This window comes from Vicia villosa, linkage group LG2 (genome assembly GCF_029867415.1).
Source record: "Vicia villosa cultivar HV-30 ecotype Madison, WI linkage group LG2, Vvil1.0, whole genome shotgun sequence".
NCBI classification, from domain to species: Eukaryota; Viridiplantae; Streptophyta; class Magnoliopsida; order Fabales; family Fabaceae; genus Vicia; species Vicia villosa.
Genome location: NC_081181.1, coordinates 224429070 through 224452208, shown reverse-complemented (window position 1 = coordinate 224452208; position 23139 = coordinate 224429070). Strand labels below are relative to the sequence as shown.

Below are 23139 nucleotides of genomic sequence, written 5' to 3'. Positions count from 1 at the left end.
ATACCCAGCATTGACAAGAGTCTTCCGAAGAACCCTATCCTTGATCTCCCGCATGAAATTTTGTGCAATATTTCAAATATAGTATACATCCATTGAAGGTGGGTCGTGCCAATCGTTTGCTGGATTATTGTACTCACTCTCGATGGAAGCATGCCTAAATGAAATCAAACATAGCCCAGGTTGGGGAGCAACGTATGTTTAGAGATTTCTGAGAAAGAAACTCCAACCCCCCAGCAGTTTCACCTTCCACAAGAGCGAACTCAACTTGAAAATATTATTGTTGCCATCTTGGGCAATAGCCATCAACAAGGTTCCCTTGTATTTACCATACAACCAAGTTCCATCTATTTGAAGAACTGGTTTGCAATACGCAAATCCTATAATGCAAGGTCGGAAAGCCTAGAAAAGTCTATGAAATATCCCATTTCCTTGAACACACGTTCCTTCGGGAGAATGCGTCGGCAGTGTCTCTAAAATAGAAACGGTTTCGGGATCATAAGTTTGGAGCGCAGTCAAGAAACGTGGAAGTTGTTTGTACGAATACTCCCAGTTGACATACACAATTTCAAATGCTTTGGTTTTTGCCATCCACGCCTTTCTATACAATGAAGTATAATTATAAGTCGCAACAACATGAGAGATTATCGTTTTCACCTTTAATGACAGATCGTTGCTCACAAAAGGTAATATTTCTTAACATATAATATCATAACTTAGCTTTCGATGATCTTGGGATAGATTTGTGTTAATGCATATGTGTTCTTGGGAAATAGATCCTATCACCCAGGAATCACTTCTCTTCCTGTATTATGCAGCCAGCCTGAATCCACATTCAGGGTTTCTACACATAATTTTGTACCTCTCCACGTTGGTAAGATTAACTATAAAATCAAAATTTTGTGCCATGTGAATGGATTGTGTGTACGAATCATAGAAAATATCAGATGATGGTTCATCCCCATCAAAGTTCAAGTTACTCATGGGTGCAGGGGGCGTGTACACGTGATGTGGTGGCACAATAACTTCTTTGTCGTCTTTAGATTCCTCATTGACCATGTCGTCAACTTCTAACTCTGATGCTTTTTATTCCTCGTCTACGATGTAGACCTCTGCTTGCTCGTCAACCAGTGGATCAATGACTTGTGACTCCACCAACTGTGATGGTTGCATTTCTTTTAAGGTTACATACAACTATATGGAACCGTAACCATAATGCTCATGACTGGCAAACATATTCTACAAGTCCTCATTATCCTGGACCTCAACTTGGGAAAACTTGACCTGGTTGTTCGCACGAAAAAATGGATATTTGTAGAAAATTTGGAATACCTTAACCCGTGCAAGCTTCGCCTCCAATCTCTTTTTGAAGTAACTAAAATTTGCTTTTCTGTTTAAAGAGAATCGTGTAATATCTATGATTCTAAACAGAAAACCAGCATCTTCACAAACGTAAGTCTCATCACTTAGATGAGCATTCACTATGTATTGTATAGAGGCCATTGCTGATTGCGTAATCAGATGTTTGACTTTTGACATAAGTTCTTTCCTTTATGTAGACGAAGCAAGTCTGAAGTGTAACACAAAATTATCTGATTTATGTGTACTGTACACTCACATGCGAAAATATCTGATGGGATGCATGCATGTACCGTCACATGGCATTTACTGTTGATGGGAGTTATGCATGGAGTTGTACAGTCGACTTAACCAGACACTGACATGCTAAGTTGCATATACCGGACAACACATCCGGCCTTGTTCAATCAGACAGACGTGTAAGTGTAAGCAAACCATAAAGGATGAATGTTCAAAATTTCATCTTCTTGGAAGGCGCCACATGGGGTGACACCAATGTACTTTTTTGGGAGTGTGTGCCATGGAGTGGCATCATTGTGTACTACGTGGTACCCACATGCAGTATATTCTACACGCCTGTTCTGCAATCTACAGTCTATCTCTGCACCATATTGTCTATCTAGCATGCATGTGAACTTATACCTACAGTCAACACCTATATTTGTATGTATGCACGCCTATACCTGCAGTCAACACCTATATTTGTATGCATGCACGCCTATCCTGCAGTCAACAACTATATCTGAATGCATGCACACCTAGATTATAGCTTTCATATATGTCTCGCCACTTGGTAATCATGCAAAAGACTTCCGCATCCACCATCCCTTCTATAAATACTTCATCATTCACTTTAGTTTTTCACCATACACTTCATCTCACTTCTTCACAAACACTTAAACTTTTCAAGCAAGTTTCTGAGTTTGTAAAGATGTTTTAACTTCTACACATGGGTGAAAGGCACAGAGGAACTAGGGTGAACCTTCAGACATTTGTAAGTTCATACATTTTTCTTCTTAACATTTATACTTATATGATGTCCATATTAATTTTTTTATATGTGTTTTTCAGGATGTTTCACGATTTCATTGTCGCACTCACAATTATGTCTCTCCTGACGAGAGGGTAGTTCTGTATCTGGAAGCATGTAGTTTCGAACATGTTATCAAAATTTCCAACAACACCATCGATCCAAAATTCATCCTTTCATTATTAGAGCGATGGAGGTCTGAAACCTACACATTCCATCTTCCAACATGTGAGTGTATAATAACTCTGGAGGATGTCTACATGTTGCTTGGTCTGCCCATTGATGGGAAGGCTGTTAATGGAAGTGTTCAACATGCGAATGAGCTATCTGAGAGGGTGTTGGGCCATGACATGATTGTGACGGACTAGAAGTCGAGGGGTCAAGGTATCAATCTTAATACCCTTAAAGAGTATTATAAGGAGATTGAGTTAGACGAGAACTCAACTGAGAAACAAATTTTCCGTAAAACTAAGGTTTACCTTAGGATAATGTTTCGTAACCTCTTTTTTCCATAGTCGACAAGTAACATTGTCAATTTTTTTATTTAAGTTTATTTGACAATATCAATAAAATTAGAAAATATAGTTGGGAGTCTGTCGTATTGGCCATGTTGTATCAATATCTCTGCAAGAACGCAAAAAACGACACTTGCACATTCTATGGATGCGCGTTGTAACACCCCAAATCTACCCCGCAATTATTAGCGAAAATCAGAGTGTTTTAAAAACTATCAGTAAACATTTAGGATATCACATTCACTTCATATAAACAACACATAATCAGATATGCAACACTTTAATCTTAGAGGATTACAAACGACTTATATCATCTCTAAGAACAAACCAACTTTTATTTAATATGCAGCATAATCATAACATTCCATTCGACTTTAAAAACAAATCATCTTTATTCAATCAGAAACAACTTTAAAACATCGTAGTACTTCTCATTATTCAACTTAGAACTCAACAACTTATATATTAACTACATGAAACAACAAAATAAACATCCCCCCGAGTGCTACGTATCAGAGCAACACACCAAGTGAACACGATGAAGCTACAAACTTCCACATATATACTTGAGTACCTGCCCATTTCCCATGGTAGGGAAAACATCAGAAAAGGGGTGAGATATCTTACAATATAAAGGAATGCATGTCTCATACCCCAAAATTTGCCCAACTTATTCATTCATATTTCAATCCATCTGACTTTCAAATGCTCAAAGACATACAAGAAAGAAGCATGCAGTCTCTCTCCTAAACAACAACCTCTAAATTAGGGTTTCTGACTTAATCAAGAAATTTGAACTTCTTAAGCCCATCCACGACCATAGGATATATCTCATACATTTTTATTATTTTTATTTATTATTTTATAGATTTTATTCATTAAAATCATAATTTAATAAAATTATAAAAATAATAGAAGATTTGATTTGGCTTCAGAATTGATTCAATTAATTGTCAAATATATCACATTAATCAAGGAAATTCATGGCATTTGGTTTAGGAAAAATTGAGTGCAAAATTAGAAAGAAATCATCCAAATTTTCAATCAAACTCCTTTCTCCAATTACATGACATATTTCCTAAACCATTGACCTAATTCTCTTACATATATATACACATATTCATTCAGCATTGAGGGGACGAAAAAAAGGAGAGAGGGAGGCTAGGGTTCTAAAGTTCAAAATATCAAAGAATGGTGTAAATTTCGTAGGCCTCCTTCAAACAGTTTCAATGGTTTTGATCCATCCTATTACGTTCCTAAGGTGATAAAGTGTAAGCTTGTATCCATGGTTAAGTCAAAAGGCATCTAAAAACGGTACTACATGGTTCATGTTTTCACAAAAATTTTGTTGAATTTCGAATGTCGCATACTACTATGTTTTAACGTGATTGAATGTTTGTTTTGAGTTTATGAGATATTTTAGTGAAGAACAGGGCCAGCACCCATGGGTTTGGACGGCTAAATCGCAAGCTACCATGGCTAGGGCATGGAGCTTGTGTGGTTCGGGTTTCATAATATAAGCGCCCCCACGGTCAAATAATAGCACCAGTTGACTTGCCTCGATCTAATTAATGGATCTGGGCAGTTTTTGAGTTTGCTTAAACGTGTTTTATTGAGTTTTAATTTGCCAGGAATAGCTGCGAAAATTCTTTGCAGAAACCGTGGTAAATTGGAAGTAAGACCGTAGCTAAATATTTGGGAGAGACGATGAACAGGAGCTAGGACTCTTTGACTACGCGTGGGAGGCCACGGTTGGAGGGTCAACCATTCTTGATTTGCTTGCGTTTCTGATTGGCTAAACGAGAGAGAGCAAGGGTCCCACGCTGGATAAGTCACTTATTCGCACACTTTGTTTTTTTATTTATTTGTTTCCGTCCTTTTAACATTAAAGTCAATTAGTACAAATGGCAAACGCGTTCCTTGCAACCTGCTTGACCCAGTTTCGATCCCTGGCAGGGTCTCTAATTATAATTTTATTTTCATTGACCTACAGGTTTTGAGGGAATCCAGCGCAGCCAGTCATACGCGCTTATGGAGCACCCTCACCTTCAGCCATTTGATCTCACCCAAATTTCGATCCAACGCTCCAAAAACGCACGTCCACCATGGACCCTCAGGAGCTCTTCACGCACCAGATTCCAGCGCCCTCAGCCAGGTTTTTTTTTATTATTATTTTGTTGTTTCTTAAAAAACCTTTATTTGTTTTTTTGTTTTTTAACCAAAGTTTTTTTTAATTAAACCAATAGTTTTTTTATAATTAAATTAAATAATTAACTCAATTAGGTTAATAAATTTTAGGTCAAATAATTTTAATTAATTTAGGATTAACATTTAGATAATTAACTTAAGTTTAATTAGATAATTTTGAATTTAATATTTAAATTAAATAATTTAGGCTAATTTTATTTAGAATTTAGGGTTTTAATCAATTAACATTTTTCATAATTTTAATTTAGTTTAATTAATTTAATGAAATTAGTCTCAGTAATTACCTTCAAGTTTCAAAAGCCATAGGTTTAGGTTTTTTAGCCTGTAGATTTATTTTACCCATTAGCTTTTTAGCCTTCAGAGCTTTAGGTTTGTTAACCCTGATTTTTCTAACTTAATTCATTTGCGAATTTCTCCTCTCATCCCATACTCTATGATTGTCGCGTGCCTTTATTTTGAATTTTGCCTTTTTATTTCTGCCTTTTTATACCTCCTTTTTATCATGTTTATCATCTAATTAATTATTTCTTGTGGTTTCCACACAAGTTTTTGCCATATTATGTAACTGCTCACAGGATGTAATAGTTTAAGTAGGTTTATTTTCCTGCCTTTATTTTCCCGCATTCACAGGTGTTTATTGTAATAATGTAGGACCATTAAACTGTTTTAAATTTTTGTATACTATTAAACTGCGTGGTTAGTAAAGTAGGGTGTGACAACTAATAATTGAACATAACTCATAAACTACAAAGATAAATATTCGAACTGAACTCACGTAATTGGTGCATACACTCACCTTTAAGGTAACCACTCTTACGCTGCCTTCTCGATCAAAAAATAGTCAAGTCCCTCGGATATAGGGATACCTTAGCTTGCTGCCTACGATTCCAAATCACCATGCCCCTCCAATAAAGGATCATAGTCCCTTCGAGTTGCCTACGATAAATATGATCTCGTCCCTCGATTAAATGGTGATAGTCCCTTCGATTGCTTAGGTATCCTTACTGTTGCCTTAATGACTATTACGTCCTTCCCTTAGACTACCTGCCCTCTTCATGGTAGGGACAGTCTTATGGTGAACGATACTCTCGATGACCCTTACATCCAATTGAAAGACTTTCTGCCCTCGCATGGTACGGATAGACCCTTTCGCCCGAAAGACTTAAAGAACAAGAAAGACGAATTTAGGGTAGGTAGTTATTAATTGCTTGCTCACAATCAATTCAAAAATCAAATACTTTTCACACCTCCTATTTCAAAACAATTTCAAAACAAGGCTATGCTTCTTTACAAGCTAAAGTCCTTAACGAAATTTTTACTATTCACACACGACACTCTTTCAAATTCAAACAAACAAGTGAGCTAAGCAATTAAGAGCACATGGATAACCATGGATGCAAAGGGTGCCTTACACCTTCCCTTTTTATAACCTACCCCCCGAACTCAAAATCTTTCAAAGGTCTTTCCTGTTCTTTTTGCCTTTCCAATTGGATAAAATAAAAGTCGGTGGCGACTCATGCTTAACCGCCACATTTCAATAAAAGTCAGTTTACCGTATTACAGAACTGGCGACTCTGTTGGGGATGATTTGAATAAAAGAGGGGTTACCTTAGAGCTAGGATCACATTAAATTTGTTTGACTTGTTTGCTTTATCTTTAAAGGCTGTTTTGGGTATTCTGCTGTGTGAAAGATCCTACACCCGGATCTAGTGTACCTTAGGTATGTGACATTAGACCAGGAAGGCTGTACGACATGTATCGTTATGGTTGAACTGGTGGCCACCGTTAGTGTGACGCTTTGGTTTGTCCTGATGGCCCTTGAATATGATCGAGGAGACATTTGGCTACCGCGTGGTGTCATAAGCACTAATTCGCCCTTAGAACCCTAGTTGAACTTGACTTTGGCCTATAGGAAGTAGCGAGATAGCTGGCTTTGGATTCTTGACTGAAGTCGGTTGATACTCGATGCTACACTCATTGAGATTGGACTCTAGGGATGTTTTTGGCTGGCCGATCGAGTGCCATGTTAAGAAAATGCCCGCGAGAAAGATCAGGGATATGAGCACCATAGAACCCGGTTACTATTCTAGGACAGGTTGATCCAACTTAACTTCAGTGGGGAGGGTACTTACCTACGAACTTAACGCAAGCCTTTAAACCTAAGGACACTTGTGTTACTTGTCTGTGCTTGCTGCTAACCCTTTGGTTTTCTCGCAGGTTTTTCTTGTGGGACTCACTCGTCCTTACTAGCTTACGCCTTGCCTGATGCATTATATAACATCATGACATCATGACATCATAAGCATAACATGATTTAACTAACCCTTTCAAGGATCTTAGGAATTTAGGGCGCGTAATTTCAGGTGCTCTTATCAAGGACTGAACTCTTATCAAGGGGCAAGAGGATTTAGTTTCCTCTCGCCACATACCTTCCATTTCAGAGACGTTGTACCTATCAAGGGGCAAGAGGATTTACTTTCCTCTAGCCATGTACCTTCAAATTCAGAAGTTCCCGAATCAGAGGCGATGACCCACTCGGTATGGTGAGCTTGATTCTCAAAGAAGGACATTCAAAGACAAAAGACGAAGCGGTGACCAGTCATTTCCTAATGTCGCAAAATAAATTTCCTAATGGTCCTGGAACATTGCATCTACATTCATAAACATTGCATAACAGGTTTCCGCAATAGGTTTACCGTTCCCTCTCGCTGTTTATTTCGGCACAAATGGATTTCGAGCAACCAGTAAAAAAATCTTCAGGCTCAGAATATTCGGTTCCAAGTTTTGATTCTGAACTTAGCCAAGGGGCAAGACGAGTTGAAAAACCTTGTTAACCTAAAAGAAAAAGGATCAGCATACGCAACAAAGTTTATTCTGTGGCACATGCCGCTGTCTCAAGTTCTACAACAATTGCTCAGTCGGAGCTTGATAACTCTATTGCCTCCGTATTTAATTTCTGTCAATCCTGCTCCTGAGAACAAATACAATGCAAGATGCGCTTATCATTCGAACATTACTAGCCATGATACTGAAGATTGTGGATCATCGGAGCATGGGATTCAAGACTTAATAGACGACAAGATCATTGACTTCGAATCACCTGAGAAGCCTCATATGGCTAATGCTATGTACAACCAGAAAGGTCATAATGAGCGCAACCTATCTGTTGAAGCAGTTCTACAACAACGAAGAAAGCCAGACGTACCTAAGCGTCAATCCATTAGGATCAATATATCGCTGGCTCAAGCATTACACCATCTGTTGAAGATCGAATTGAGTACTCTGAGGGATACTCCTAAGAATCCTAGCACTTCCGCTACTGGTTATCAACTCAATGCGAACTGCGCATACCATTCCAACAGTCATGGACATCACACAAACAATTGCTGGACATTGAAGAATAAGATTCAAGATCTGATCGATGACGGGGAAACCGAATTCAACCTTCCTGAAAACTCCTGTGGTGATCACCGCTCCTATGCCCAGTCATGACTAGACTAAATGACGTCTAGACGGACGAACTTTTGGATCATTAGATCTACTTTCATTTGCATATTTATTTTCTGTTTGTTTAAACATTAGACTTATGACAGACATTATTTGTCTTAATAATCATCATCAGTGCATTGCATATGTTTGTCTTGAATAAATTATTTCGCTATCACTCATCTAAACTAGGGGTGGCAAAGCGGGCGGCCCGCCCCGTTTAGGACCGCCCCATTTAAGCCCGTCCAAAAGCGGGGTGGGGAGGGGCGGGCCTACTTAGGTGTCCGAGCTCAAAAGTCATGCCCGCCCCGTTTACTAACGAGTTGGCGGGTTGGCGGGCCGGCCCGCCAATTTTTATTTATTTTTTTATTTTACAATTTGATTTACTACATAATTTACAAAAAAAATTAATTATAACCACAAAGGTCGATAAAATATTTTTTAAAAAAACGCATAATAGAACTTCAACATATCTTAAGTCCAAACAGTTCAAAAGATAAAACAAATAAAGATCAATTATAACAAAAAAAATAACGAAATAAACTCAACCACGATAAAAAAAACGTATTAAAATAAATAAATAAATAAATAATACATATCACTTTAATCCTATTTAAAAACTAACTACTAAAAAACGCAATTAAGAATTTACATAAAACAAACAGTGATAACAATTACACCGCGTAATACATCACGGTGCATAAAATATCAACACCTAACTTTCTCACTAATTACTTCATATAAAATTTTATATTAAGCGATTCATTAATAGTTAAATCCAAAATTTGTCACACTTATAGACTCATCAAATCCCTCTTTTTCTTAAAATCAACATCTATTTCTAAAATAAACATGTGAGCTAATGTATTAACAACTTAATAATTATGCATGTTATACAACGGTTCTTTTATTTCAAGCTATTCCAATCAACACATGTATTAGAAAGTTATAGAAAGAACGTTACAATTATAATTCAATTTGTATGTATAATAATTTAGAATACAATTCAATCAATATAATTCTAAAAGAAGAGTGTTGTTTTTATAGTTAAAGTTATTTTAATTTTAAATAAAAAATATTTTTTTTAACAAAAAGCCCACGGGCAAAACCCGCCCCGCCCCGTCTCGGCCCGATTTTTTAAGCGGGTTAGGCGGGGCGGGCCAACTTAAGGTACCGAGCCAAAAACCTCAGTCCAACCCGCCTAAAATGACGGGTCAAACAGGCCGACCCGACGGGTCTGGCCCGTTTTGCCACCCCTAATCTAAACTGCATCTTTACTTTGCATATGTTTTATAATACTCAACTCCTGCTAAAGTTGTAGACCTTTTGAGGGAGAATGACGAAAATGATACCGCAACCTCATACAGTATGCTTTTGAGCGGACTATGCTGACGATGTACATACATTGTTTCAATTCCTAAACAGTGGAGATATAAGGATGTTAATCCCTTGCCAACCCCTTTGAGCCTAAGAAGTAGAAGTTTCTTTCTTGTACTAATTAAAACCCTTGATCATAACCTGGGGCAGGGTAGTCCTCAGTTAATTTGGCTGTGCATTCTATTTTAAGAGAATCATTCTGTACACCTTTCAACAAAGGTTTCAATCACAAGCGTTCATCCGCACACATCAAAGAAGTGTTGGAGATGTCAATCAAAAGCCAATGATGGTTCATCAATCATTAAGTAAGGCAGTCAATATCTTTCAAAAAATGATGAAAAACATACATACAAAGAAAAGCCTGCTAAGTCAAAAAATCAAAAAAAAAAAAAAAAAAGAAGACTTAGGCAAAAAATCAAGGCATCCCGCTGACTGTAAGCTCAAAATAGACAGTTCAGGCAAAAGTTAGGGATATCAAAAAGAGGAAAAAAGAGAAGTCAATAAATTCCTGAACAACACAATATTGTGACTACCAAAAGGAAGAAGTGACTGCCATCTCAAAAGTTCTCTTTGCTTGTGAACCATTATCATTATCAAAGGTGCAAATCGAAAAGTCTCTTGGAACCTGAATGCATAAGTTGAATTAACTGAACTTAGGACTGAAGATCATCACGAAGAGGGGGGGGTACAAATAAACTTTGAGCCTTTATCCTTTGTTTCTTAAACCTTGAACCAAGCCACGTTACAACCCTTGAAAGTCCCAATTGAAGCATGGTTAGTTCGAAAGCATATTGTCACCAAAAGGGTATCCTGACTCCTTAAGGTATACTAAAATGCTGAGTCGACATTTCGCTTCTACAAAAATAGCATGTTTTTACAAATATCATGACTTTACATCTCTTGCTTTAATGTTTTTTCAAAAAAAAACTCAAGACAAACGTATGCATTGCATCTCATGAATTCATTATTAAACATATTCTGCTACATAATTTCAAATGTTAGCAACCGAAAGAATTTGCACAGGGTACAAATAATGACTGGAAGTTATCCCGACAGACAAGATTACTCCAAGAAGCAATGTCTCCTATGTATACAAGGGGCATGGCACGTTTTGCCCAATCAATCTGGGGCAATCAAGTCAAGATTTTGAGAATCTCTCAAAGATGCCAAAAACAATCAGGGGCACGCATCCAAGTAAATCTGAATCCATTTCCAGTCAACATGGGACATTGTCTTGGGCCTATGACTACTAGGGGCACGTCGCCCATAGCGCATATCTCATAAGGTCCTCGCGAGGCGAATCTTTTCAAAAGTTCCCACTAGCAGGGGCAAATCTATGCAAGTCCAGTTTGACATCTTGATCAATACTCAGCGGTGTGTCCTAATCAAATCCAGGAATGGTAGTTACTATAACACCGGGGGAAATGTTAAAGGCATCCATGCCTTCCCACAGCTCTGATTTCACGAGATCATATCCCCACAGAGCAATTCTCAAGAAGATATCTTCAAACATACTCGTCCCGACAAAGACATGACTCCCCAACAGAGTTTGCATCTTCAACACTACCGGCTCTCCAAAACTTTGCTCTTCTCCAACATGGTGTATTAATATCTCTAATCCCCAATCAGGGTACATCAAGTTACTGGTTATCCTCAAGTAGAAATCCTAAATCCCCAGCCGAGCATCCTCAAGATAAGATCAAACATCAAAATTACAATGACATGGAAATCCACTGTCTCGATCAAGATGTGTCAAATAGCATATATCATAGTCATACGTCATAAATCATAAACATATTCATACAATTACATACATGTTAATACATAATACATAATGCATCGCGACAAATGCGTACATAACATGCAAGGTTCTCATTACATGCATCATGACATGGCATAAAAAACTAACTTTGTTTTTTTTTTCAGGTTACAGCTGCAGTCAAATAAACAACTTCAAAACCTTTCAGATCTAAGTCAATACCTTTGACGGTTCCTTAATGATCTACCTTCGGATCTAAGTCAATACCTTTGACGGTTCCTTAATGATCTACCATTGGATCTAAGTCGATACCTTAGACGGTTCCTTAATGATCTACCTTTGGATCTAAGTCGATACCTTGAACGGTTCCTTAATGATCTGCCTTTGGATCTAAGTCGATACCTTGGACGGTTCCTTAATGATCTACCTTCGGATCTAAGTCGATACCTTGGACGATTCCTTAATGATCTACCTTTGGATCTAAGTCGATACCTTGGACGGTTCCTTAATGATCTACCTTCAAATTTAAAGTCGATACCTCAGACGGTTCCTTGTACAATCTACCCTCAGATTTAAGTCGATACCTCGGACGGTTCCTTAAACAATCTACCTGCAGATTTAAGTCGATACCTCAGACGGTTCCTTAAACAATCAACTTTCAAAATCTAAAAGTGGTAACCTCGGACGGTTCCGTAACGATCAACCTTCAAGGGTATAATTCTATCCTCACGAACGGTATAAACACGATCCAAGAATCCCGACAATTGAGTCACGGTAATAGAATCAAGACAATAGAGTCACGATAATGGAATCACGACAACTGAGTCACGAAGATGAAATCGCGACTGAGTCACCATAATAGAATCAAGACAATGGAGTCACGACAAAGAAGTCAATGGAATCACGACAATAGAGTCACATATTTAAATCCCGGTATTCAGTTCAGAAACGATCATAACAATCGAATCAAGACAATACGACAATGGAGTCATGACAATAGAGTCACTACAATCAATTCACTTCACACTCCCAACATCCATATGGCATCTATCAGATGGCATCTTTAAGCCCGTCTCATATATCTTTTCCAACACTTGGACGGCATCTTCGAGCCTGTCTCCAAAAAGTCCCTTCACGATCGGCAAGGGCATATTTCTTGGTATTCTAGTGTTCAATCCTCTTCTACCTTCAGATTTCGACAGGCACGCAAGCCAATCTACATCTTCAGGTATAAGAAGATTGAACAGGGGCAGCTGTCATACCCCAAAACTTGCCCAACATATTCATTCATATTTCAATCCATCTGACTTTCAAATGCTCAAAGACATACAAGAAAGAAGCATGCAGTCTCTCTCCTAAACAACAACCTCTAAATTAGGGTTTCTTACTTAATCAAGAAATTTGAACTTCTGATACCTCAAGTGGGTTCCATGATCTCTCATATGATTGAAAGTAACCTCATTCCAATTTTCAAGCTCTGATTCAAAAGATTGCTCATTCAAAAGGCCTAAACGATCAATAGTCGACTAGTCAACCTAAAAGTCAAACTATGGTCAAACCACAGTCAAAACTTCTGATTTTTAATCAACATCCTCATTATGAAGTATCATCCATCATTTGATCAAAGGTAGATCATGATTCATCAGGAAAATGCTCTAAAATCATCAAAAAACCTAAGTTGCTAAATTAGGGTTTTTAGGTGAAAGTCAACGGAACTTTGACCAGTCATATCTCTCTCATACTTTCTCTCAAATTCCCCAATCAAAGCTCATTCTCAAGGAAATTTGATTCTCTACAACTTTGATGTTGGGCCCAAAGTCAAGAATTACACCATTTGAGAGATATGAGCCAATACATTACAGGTCCTCCTAAAGGACCGCGAAAAGTCATTTTTTTCAAAAGGACACACAAGGAGCATGGAAAATTATTTTGACATGAGACCAAAGACATTGGTTAGAAGACTCCTCAAGGTTTCTAGAATGTCCAATAAATTAAAAAAATGTTGAAAAATGAGGAAATGGCAAGATGCACAAGCTCACCTATTTTCAAGAGGCGTACAAAGAGAAATATGGTCCAAAATGATTTTTCTTCTAAATAGGCTTGATTTCTTTTGGTTCTAATATCATCTTAAGCCCATCCACGACCATAGGATATATCTCATACATTTTTATTATTTTTATTTATTATTTTATAGATTTTATTCATTAAAATCATAATTTAATAAAATTATAAAAATAATAGAAGACTTGATTTGGCTTCAGAATTGATTCAATTAATTGTCAAATATATCACATTAATCAAGGAAATTCGTGGCATTTGGTTTAGGGAAAATTGAGTGCAAAATTAGAAAGAAATCATCCAAATTTTCAATCAAACTCTTTCCTCCAATTACATGACATATTTCCTAAACCATTGACCTAATTCTCTTACATATATATACACATATTCAGTCAGCATTGAGGGGACGAAAAAAGGAGAGAGGGAGGCTAGGGTTCTAAAGTTCAAAATATCAAAGAATGGTGTAAATTTCGCAGGCCTCCTTCAAACAGTTTCAATGGTTTTGATCCATCCAATTACGTTCCTAAGGTGATAAAGTGTAAGCTTGTATCCATGGTTAAGTCAAAAGGCATCTAAAAACGGTACTACATGGTTCATGTTTTCACAAAAATTTTCTTGAATTTCGTATGTCGCATACTACTATGTTTTAACGTGATTGGATGTTTGTTTTGAGTTTATGAGATATTTTAGTGAAGAACAGGGCCAGCACCCATGGGTTTGGACGGCTAAATCGCAAGCTACCATGGCTAGGGCATGGAGCTTGTGTGGTTCGGGTTTCATAATATAAGCGCCCCCACGGCCAAATAATAGCACCAGTGGACTTGCCTCGATCTAATTAATGGATCTGGGCAGTTTTTGAGTTTGCTTAAACGTGTTTTAGTGAGTTTTAATTTTCCAGGAATAGCTGCGAAAATTCTTTGCAGAAACCGTGGTAAAGTGGAAGTAAGACCGTAGCTAAATATTTGGGAGAGACGATGAACAGGAGCTAGGACTCTTTGACTACGCGTGGGAGGCCACGATTGGAGGGTCAACCATTCTTGATTTGCTTGTGTTTCTGATTGGCTGAACGAGAGAGAGCAAGGGTCCCACGCTGGATAAGTCACTTATTCGCACACTTTGTTTTTTTATTTATTTGTTTCCGTCCTTTTAACAGTAAAGTCAATCAGTACAAATGGCAAACGCGTTCCTTGCAACCTTTTTGACCCAGGTTCGATCCCTGGCTGGGTCTCTAATTATAATTTTATTTTCATTGACCTACAGGTTTTGAGGGAATCCAGCGCAGCCAGTCATACGCGCTTATGGAGCACCCTCGCCTTCAGCCATTTGATCTCACCCAAATTTCGATCCAACGCTCCAAAAACGCACGTCCACCATGGACCCTCAGGAGCTCTTCACGCACCAGATTCCAGCGCCCTCAGCCAGGTTTTTTTTATTATTATTTTGTTGTTTCTTAAAAAACCTTTATTTGTTTTTTAGTTTTTTAACCAAAGTTTTTTTTAATTAAACCAATAGTTTTTTTATAATTAAATTAAATAATTAACTCAATTAGGTTAATTAATTTTAGGTCAAATAATTTTAATTAATTTAGGATTAACATTTAGATAATTAACTTAGGTTTAATTAGATAATTTTGAATTTAATATTTAAATTAAATAATTTAGGCTAATTTTATTTAGAATTTAGGGTTTTAATCAATTAACATTTTTCATAATTTTAATTTAGTTTAATTAATTTAATGAAATTAGTCTCAGTAATTACCTTCAAGTTTCAAAAGCCATAGGTTTAGGTTTTTTAGCCTGTAGATTTATTTTACCCATTAGCTTTTTAGCCTTCAGAGGTTTAGGTTTGTTAACCCTGAATTTTCTAACTTAATTCATTTGCGAATTTCTCCTCTCATCTCATACTCTATGATTGTCGCGTGCCTTTATTTTGAATTTTGCCTTTTTATTTCTGCCTTTTTATACCTCCTTTTTATCATGTATATCATCTAATTAATTATTTCTTGTGGTTTCCACACAAGTTTTTGCCATATTATGTAACTGCTCACAGGATGTAATAGTTTAAGTAGGTTTATTTTCCTGCCTTTATTTTCCCGCATTCACAGGTGTTTATTGTAATAATGTAGGACCATTAAACTGTTTTAAATTTTTGTATACTATTAAACTGCGTGGTTAGTAAAGTAGGGAGTGACAACTAATAATTGAACATAACTCATAAACTACAAAGATAAATATTCGAACTGAACTCACGTAATTGGTGCACACACTCACCTTTAAGGTAACCACTCTTATGCTGCCTTCTCGATCAAAAAATAGTCAAGTCCCTCGGATATAGGGATACCTTAGCTTGCTGCCTACGATTCCAAATCACCATGCCCCTCCAATAAAGGATCATAGTCCCTTCGAGTTGCCTACGATAAATATGATCTCGTCCCTCGATTAAATGGTGATAGTCCCTTCGATTGCTAAGGTAACCTTATTGTTGCCTTAATGACTATTACGTCCTTCCCTTAGACTACCTGCCCTCTTCATGGTAGGGACAGTCTTATGGTGAACGATACTCTCGATGACCCTTACATCCAATTGAAAGACTTCCTGCCCTCGCATGGTACGGATAGACCCTTTCGCCCGAAAGACTTAAAGAACAAGAAAGACGAATTTAGGGTAGGTAGTTATTAATTGCTTGCTCACAATCAATTCAAAAATCAAATACTTTTCACACCTCCTATTTCAAAACAATTTCAAAACAAGGCTATGCTTATTTACAAGCTAAAGTCCTTAACGAAATTTTTACTATTCACACACGACACTCTTTCAAATTCAAACAAACAAGTGAGCTAAGCAATTAAGAGCCCATGGATAACCATGGATGCAAAGGGTGCCTTACACCTTCCCTTTGTATAACCTACCCCCCGAACTCAAAATCTTTCAAAGGTCTTTCCTATTCTTTTTGCCTTTCCAATTGGATAAAATAAAAGTCGGTGGCGACTCATGCTTAACCACGACATTTCAATAAAAGTCAGTTCACCGTATTACAGCATGATAAATAATATAGGAGATATAGATCATACATAATTTCACCACTTCAAACAACAATTATTACAACTTCACAACTTATAACTGTTAGGGACCAAATAATATTAATTTTCATATATTGTTTTTGGTCCCTTTACCCACTTTTTACTTAATAATCACACTTTTATTCATACAATTCAATAATTTTTCAATTTTGTTCATTTTTAGTTCATTTGAATTGTTATTTCACATTTTGTTAGTTTTGTAGCATTTTTTAGGATTGAAGATCATGGAAGCAAAGAGGAATCACTTGAAGACTTGGAATAGCAAAAGAAGTGTTGATGAGGCCAGTTTGCCCCGCAAACATTCTTGGCGCCGCAAACTGCAAAAATCCCAACAGCTCTTAATTCTTGGTTGGATTCTGATGTGGCAGAAATTGAAGAGTTTGCGCCGCAAACACTCTTGGCGCCACAAACGCTGCGAATCAGAACTTCTCTTTTTTGTTGGTCTTCCACTTGTCATGAGGTTTTTATCTTTTGAATGTGAACAGTTAGTACGAATTTTGGGGGCTAATTTAGATAAAGAAAAAAGAGAATCAAGAGGCTATTATTCTATTCATTGTAAACCACACATTGAGACTAGGGTTTTGGAGAGAAAAGCTTGCACCTTTGTGAGAGATTGACACACATAATTTCTTCTCCATCTCTTTTGCTGTCAACCATGGTGATGAGTAGCTAAATCCCACTTTGACAAGATTGGAGGTAGTAGCTATCCTTGTTAACTATGTATTTGCTCTAACACTTTGCATGAACTTCTTTAGTATTGAAATGGATGAACGTTGTTGTTTTATCTTTATATTTAGATTTGATTTATGATTGAGAAATATATTTCAAATCTTGGTCTACAACATTTTATCAAGTAGTGAATGAATGCTAGAGATAGATTTATTTGCCACTTTTCTATTTGTATCAAACAATCAAGATTAATATATTGATAGTTAGAGTGAGAGATCATCTAAAGATTAATATATTAACTTTCACAACCTTGTTTAGACATAAACATTGTTGAGAGGATACTAGAACATTGTCATTGTCATTGAAGTTATACTTTAGTTGTTAAAGTCACATAGAAGATAGGAATAGTGAAACCTAAATCAATCTTGTCATTCTTTTATTATTGAAACAAGTTTTAGTTTATTGTATTATAATTGTCTTAATTAGAACAATTAGTGATTCAAAACAAAACAACTTTGTTACCTTTCTAACTTAAAATAGTAGTAACTGTAGAACGGCGGTAATATCACCCAATCTCTGTGGATACGATTTAAAAATATTTGCCTTGAATATACTACTCAACAATAACACAATTACAGCTTTTACCACAACCAAACCATCAACAAAGCGACTTTCACCATAACAACTATGTTATTATCCATTCATAACATCATATTCAAATTCAAAAATTTATCATTAACACATAACAACATTTACATCATAATCACAACAATTTAAAATGCAACTCAATATGCAACTTCATGTTATGCGTATGCATGTGGTACCATTTTGAGTAAACTCTCAACTTAAACATTTGCCATTGGGCCAACTTAAATATTTTCCATATAGGCCAACTTAAAGAATTGTCATTTAGGCCAAATTGAACAATTTCCATTTAGGCTAACTTGAACATTTTCCACTTAGGCCAACTTAAACAATGCCATGGATGCGACTCAATGATGCACACCCACAAATACAACTTAAACAACATAAACAACACAACCAACATAACTGTAACACCCCTTTCTGAACCTCGCAGCAATTAATAAGTTTATTCAGAGTACATGAAAATAAGGGTGCCACAATTCAAAGATTAATTAAACATCGTTCAGTTATGTAATGCATTCACTGAGGCATTCATCATCAATTAAAACATTTCATGTTAACACAACAGAAATCAAATCATACGGATTAAGTTTAACATCTATAAAACTTATCCTTCAAAACATCAAAACATAACCAGAGTTATAAACCATAAACTCTAAACATCGCGTCCCCAGTGTTACAAATATCAGAGCATGACACCTGACGCTAACTAAATAACTGACTCATGAGCTAATCCTCACCGAGTCGAACAACCGCTATCCTCAATCTGAAAATGACATCATGTAAGGGTGAGTCTCAGCATAATTAAAAAATGTTATAAGGCTATAAAGCAATAACACATCATAGCTGCATCCTTCACCCAATTGTTTCATAAGCAGATATTCATACAAGTTTTATCATCACAAAACAATCAACCAACACATCATTAATAATTATAACACTGGAATACATCCAATCATGTTATAAAAGTATGCATATGTATGAACTGACACTATGCATGTGGTACCAACATCATCAAATCGGAATAACCCATGACCGATCCAACATCATCAAGATACGGCCTTGCCAGCACAGATTCCACACAATGGGAATCATGCCCTTTATTGATCCAACACATCATCATGGATACAACATCATCAATGAAAATGAATGAATGCAAACATGCATGAACATACTTATACCATCGTCAAGTCTATGAGTAACATCATCAAATACTCATTTCATCATAATCATCATCATTATCATCAAGCATGTTTATATATATATATATATATATATATATATGCATCATTCAATCACAATCACATAATTAATCATCAAATAGATTATTTCACAAGGTTCGTTTAACTCGAAACGACACACGAAACGGACCAACAGTTTGAAAGTTATGCATCTTTAAACTTTTCAAAAATGGTATATCACTAACAGCACGCGGCACCAACATAGGTTTGCGGCGCGAACTGAGCGTCTCAAAACTCCTTGGCTCTCTGCCAAGCACTTTGCGGCGCAACATGTGTTCGCGGCGCGAACTGAGCGAACCAAACCTTCCTGGCTTTCTGCCAAGCAGTTCGCGGCGCCAAACCTGGGACGCGACGCGAACTAACGATTTTCAGAAACCCCCAATCGCAGAAAACAACATTTTACCCATTCCAAACTCACCCAATTCATACCAGTACGAACTTAAGGAAATGGAATGCACATACAACACGAAATACACATCATAATACATAAATTACGCATCAATTGAGACCATAACGACACAAACATCATGGATTCAAACATAGGGATCAAACATCATACAATTTGACTCAATCCCTAAATCTATCATATGACTCAATCGACCCAAATTCTACATCTATTCAGTATTATCAACCCCTAAACCGATAATAGATGCTAATTAGATAAGTCCCCCTTTACCTTAGTCAAGAATCTGGACTTTTCCCCTTCTTCTCCATCAAACCCGTAAGCTTCTTTTCTTCACTTTCAGCAAGAATCCTCAATCTTCAAACTCGCTTATCTCCCTCATCGAGAACCTCCCTGAAACGAATTAATATATCAAATCGAAAGAAATTTCGTTTAGAACCCGAATCTTCAAGAATTACTTGATTTGGAGTTACGAGCAGAAAGTTATGGCATGATTTGTGAAGGCTACCAAAGGGTTACGAAAATAGATTTTGCCCATGAGTTCTTCTCTCCCTCTTAGGTTTTCCTCCTCTATTTCTCAATTTCCTCCTATTTTTTATTTTATAAAAATAGATTATAATTTTAAAAAAGGGCTTACTAACATAGCACCCCCTCTTTACTAACACCACACTTGGCCCAATAGCCCATCTCATAATTCTTTCCAAATGATTCCACCAAATACCGAATAATTCCAAATAATAATTTAATTTCCGATTAAATTAAAATTAGAAAATATGGGGTGTTACAATAACCACTTGCACAAAATAGCCAACTTGAACAACTTAATCTACTTGAACAACTTAATCAACATTGACCATAGGGTCTAAAACAACAACAACAAATTCATCACATTAATGGCAATAACAACAAATTCATCACATTAATAACCATCACAACAATTCTTCATATTAATGACAATACAATAAGTTCATCATATTAACAACAACATCCACACATTCATCATGTTCCACAATTCGAGTAACATCATAATGCGACACATTCACTTCTTAATGAAAACATATTTATTGTTAATTCATCCCAAGGAAACGTTATCAACTCATACCTATCAAGACGTACAAATAATCACATATAGCATACAACATCATTATCAATTTATGTATATCAACACACACAAAAGTGTAATTCATATTAAATAATCCTCTAATATTTCTCAATCCACGTCTTTACAGTATATAGACATACACAAAACATTCATCTTCACAAAACATCATTAAATCGGAAAAAACAAACCAATAAAATTTCTCAATAATTTATTCAAGTCAATATCATTAGATAGCATTGATTTAAGCTTCACGGAGGTTCAAACGGCATTAAAAAGGAGTTATGAATCAAAAGATACATCATTTCAAAGTTTGAAAAAAGTTCCATATAGCAGGGTCCGCTTAGCGACCTTCCAGCGGGCTTAATGAAGTTCAATTTCAACAAGCCATCTTAAAGCGGGCTTGGGAAGACTTAAAATAGTAACTTTCAGTTTCACAGCCTCTGCTTAGCGGACGCGCGATTATGCAGAAAAATAACAGAGCAAGCAGGCCTGCATAATCCCACTTCCATCACCCCAAACCCTTCTCAAACAGCAATTTGAAGGATATAACAATACCAGCTAACATCTTTCATCAATAATAATCATTCAAAACATGATTTCAATTCCAATTTCATGAAAATCTATCACAAACCCTAACATTACAAAAACTATGAAATTGGAAGATTAAAGGTTAAACACAAATCACAACATCACCCACTCATATAAACCTCTAACAATTCATCAATTGCTCAACAACCATTCATCAAATTCAACATTCATCAACATCATCAAAATTGCAATCCTTTACAGTGACAATAGGCATTAGAATATTTGTAATCCTTTTTAAAAAAATTGTAATGCATTTTTTATCATTAATATATATTTCTGTATTTATAATTATTTATTAAAAATTTAATATAAAATACATTATTAAAAAAAAATTAAAAAGGATTGGACATTGGCGCCACCCCACATGACAGTCCATTTTGGGCTTGCACATTGGCGCCATGGGGTGCCGCATACCTTCAAATTTTAAGACAATGGCGCCATGGGGTGGCTCCTACGTGTAGGACACTCCCCAAACCTGGTTATCCAGGTAATTTTCTTGAAAATGTGATTTTTTTTTGTAACTTTTTTTAAAAACCTGGTTATTTCAAAAAAAAATCTATTTTGTCAGTAAATCAATAATATTATTAAAATATTTAAAAATAAAACAAAAGTATATGTACAATAACACCGTGAAGATAATTGAATAAGAGTTATTCCAATAAAATTATAAAAATAATTTTTAAAAGTATTCATCTATAAGATTTTATAGACATTTTTAATAGCTTAAATCTGAGCTACTTAATTAAATACGTTATTAAAAAAAAGTCTAAATTCGATCTTATTGAATAGGTAAGTTAGGTTGTACACTTCTATAGGCCGGTTTAGCCTATAGTCTAATTCAGAATAGTATAAATAGTTGAGGATGCTGGAAAGATAAGATAGGTTGTAGTCTTGTTAATGTCGGTCATTATAAGATAGGCTGCAGCACTTTCTCTTCAGCTTCCATTCAGCACCAATGATAGCCATTATATCTAAATTATGTTTATCTCTCTTCTATTTTATTACATTTGTTTATTTAATGGAACCATTAGATTTAAGGCAGCATTTATAGCTTAATGTATTAGGCAGCAGAGGATCCATATGCCTAAGATATGGTATGTGCCTCTACACATCCCTTGAATCTGTTTGAAGTGTTAATTTATAGTTATATTGTGTGCTCTAAACATAGGTGCATGGATCGCGATCTAACATACGTGATAAGTCAATTTAATTCAATGAGAAATAAAAATTAAGAATATTGAATGTTCATACCCCTATGTCTTTGGGCGTGTCTCTTTCATTTCACAATAAATGGCTCATTTGAAATAAAATGATATTTTAAAATGAATAATCATTTCAATTTTCAATACACTTTTTTCAATTTTACTCTCTAATTAATAAAAAATTCATCGTTCTCAATACATGACAAAGGTACTATAGTAAAACAATATTATTTCTCTTCTTATATTTTTCTTAATCGGTGTGAAATGGTGTGTTTGGTCACCCACTTTGAGACAGAAGGAGTAATATAATTTAAATAGGTTTTGTGTATTAGGTACTCCATCCGTCCCACAATGAGTGATCAATTTGAAATAAAATGATATCCTAAAATAAATTAGTCATTTCAATTTTCAATACTTTTTC

The 23139-nt window shown here is 36.0% G+C and overlaps 1 protein-coding gene across 1 annotated transcript; it reads left to right on the top strand.

Annotated features, from left to right (window-relative positions):
- The first annotated feature begins 2278 nt into the window (after nucleotides 1-2278).
- LOC131648344 (protein MAIN-LIKE 1-like) lies at nucleotides 2279-2824 on the top strand. The gene is made up of 2 exons (XM_058918104.1): nucleotides 2279-2350; nucleotides 2428-2824. The coding sequence occupies exons 1-2, from the start codon at nucleotides 2306-2308 to the stop codon at nucleotides 2752-2754; spliced, it is 372 nt and encodes a 123-aa protein (XP_058774087.1). The 5' UTR covers nucleotides 2279-2305; the 3' UTR covers nucleotides 2755-2824.
- The last annotated feature ends 20315 nt before the right edge of the window (nucleotides 2825-23139 follow it).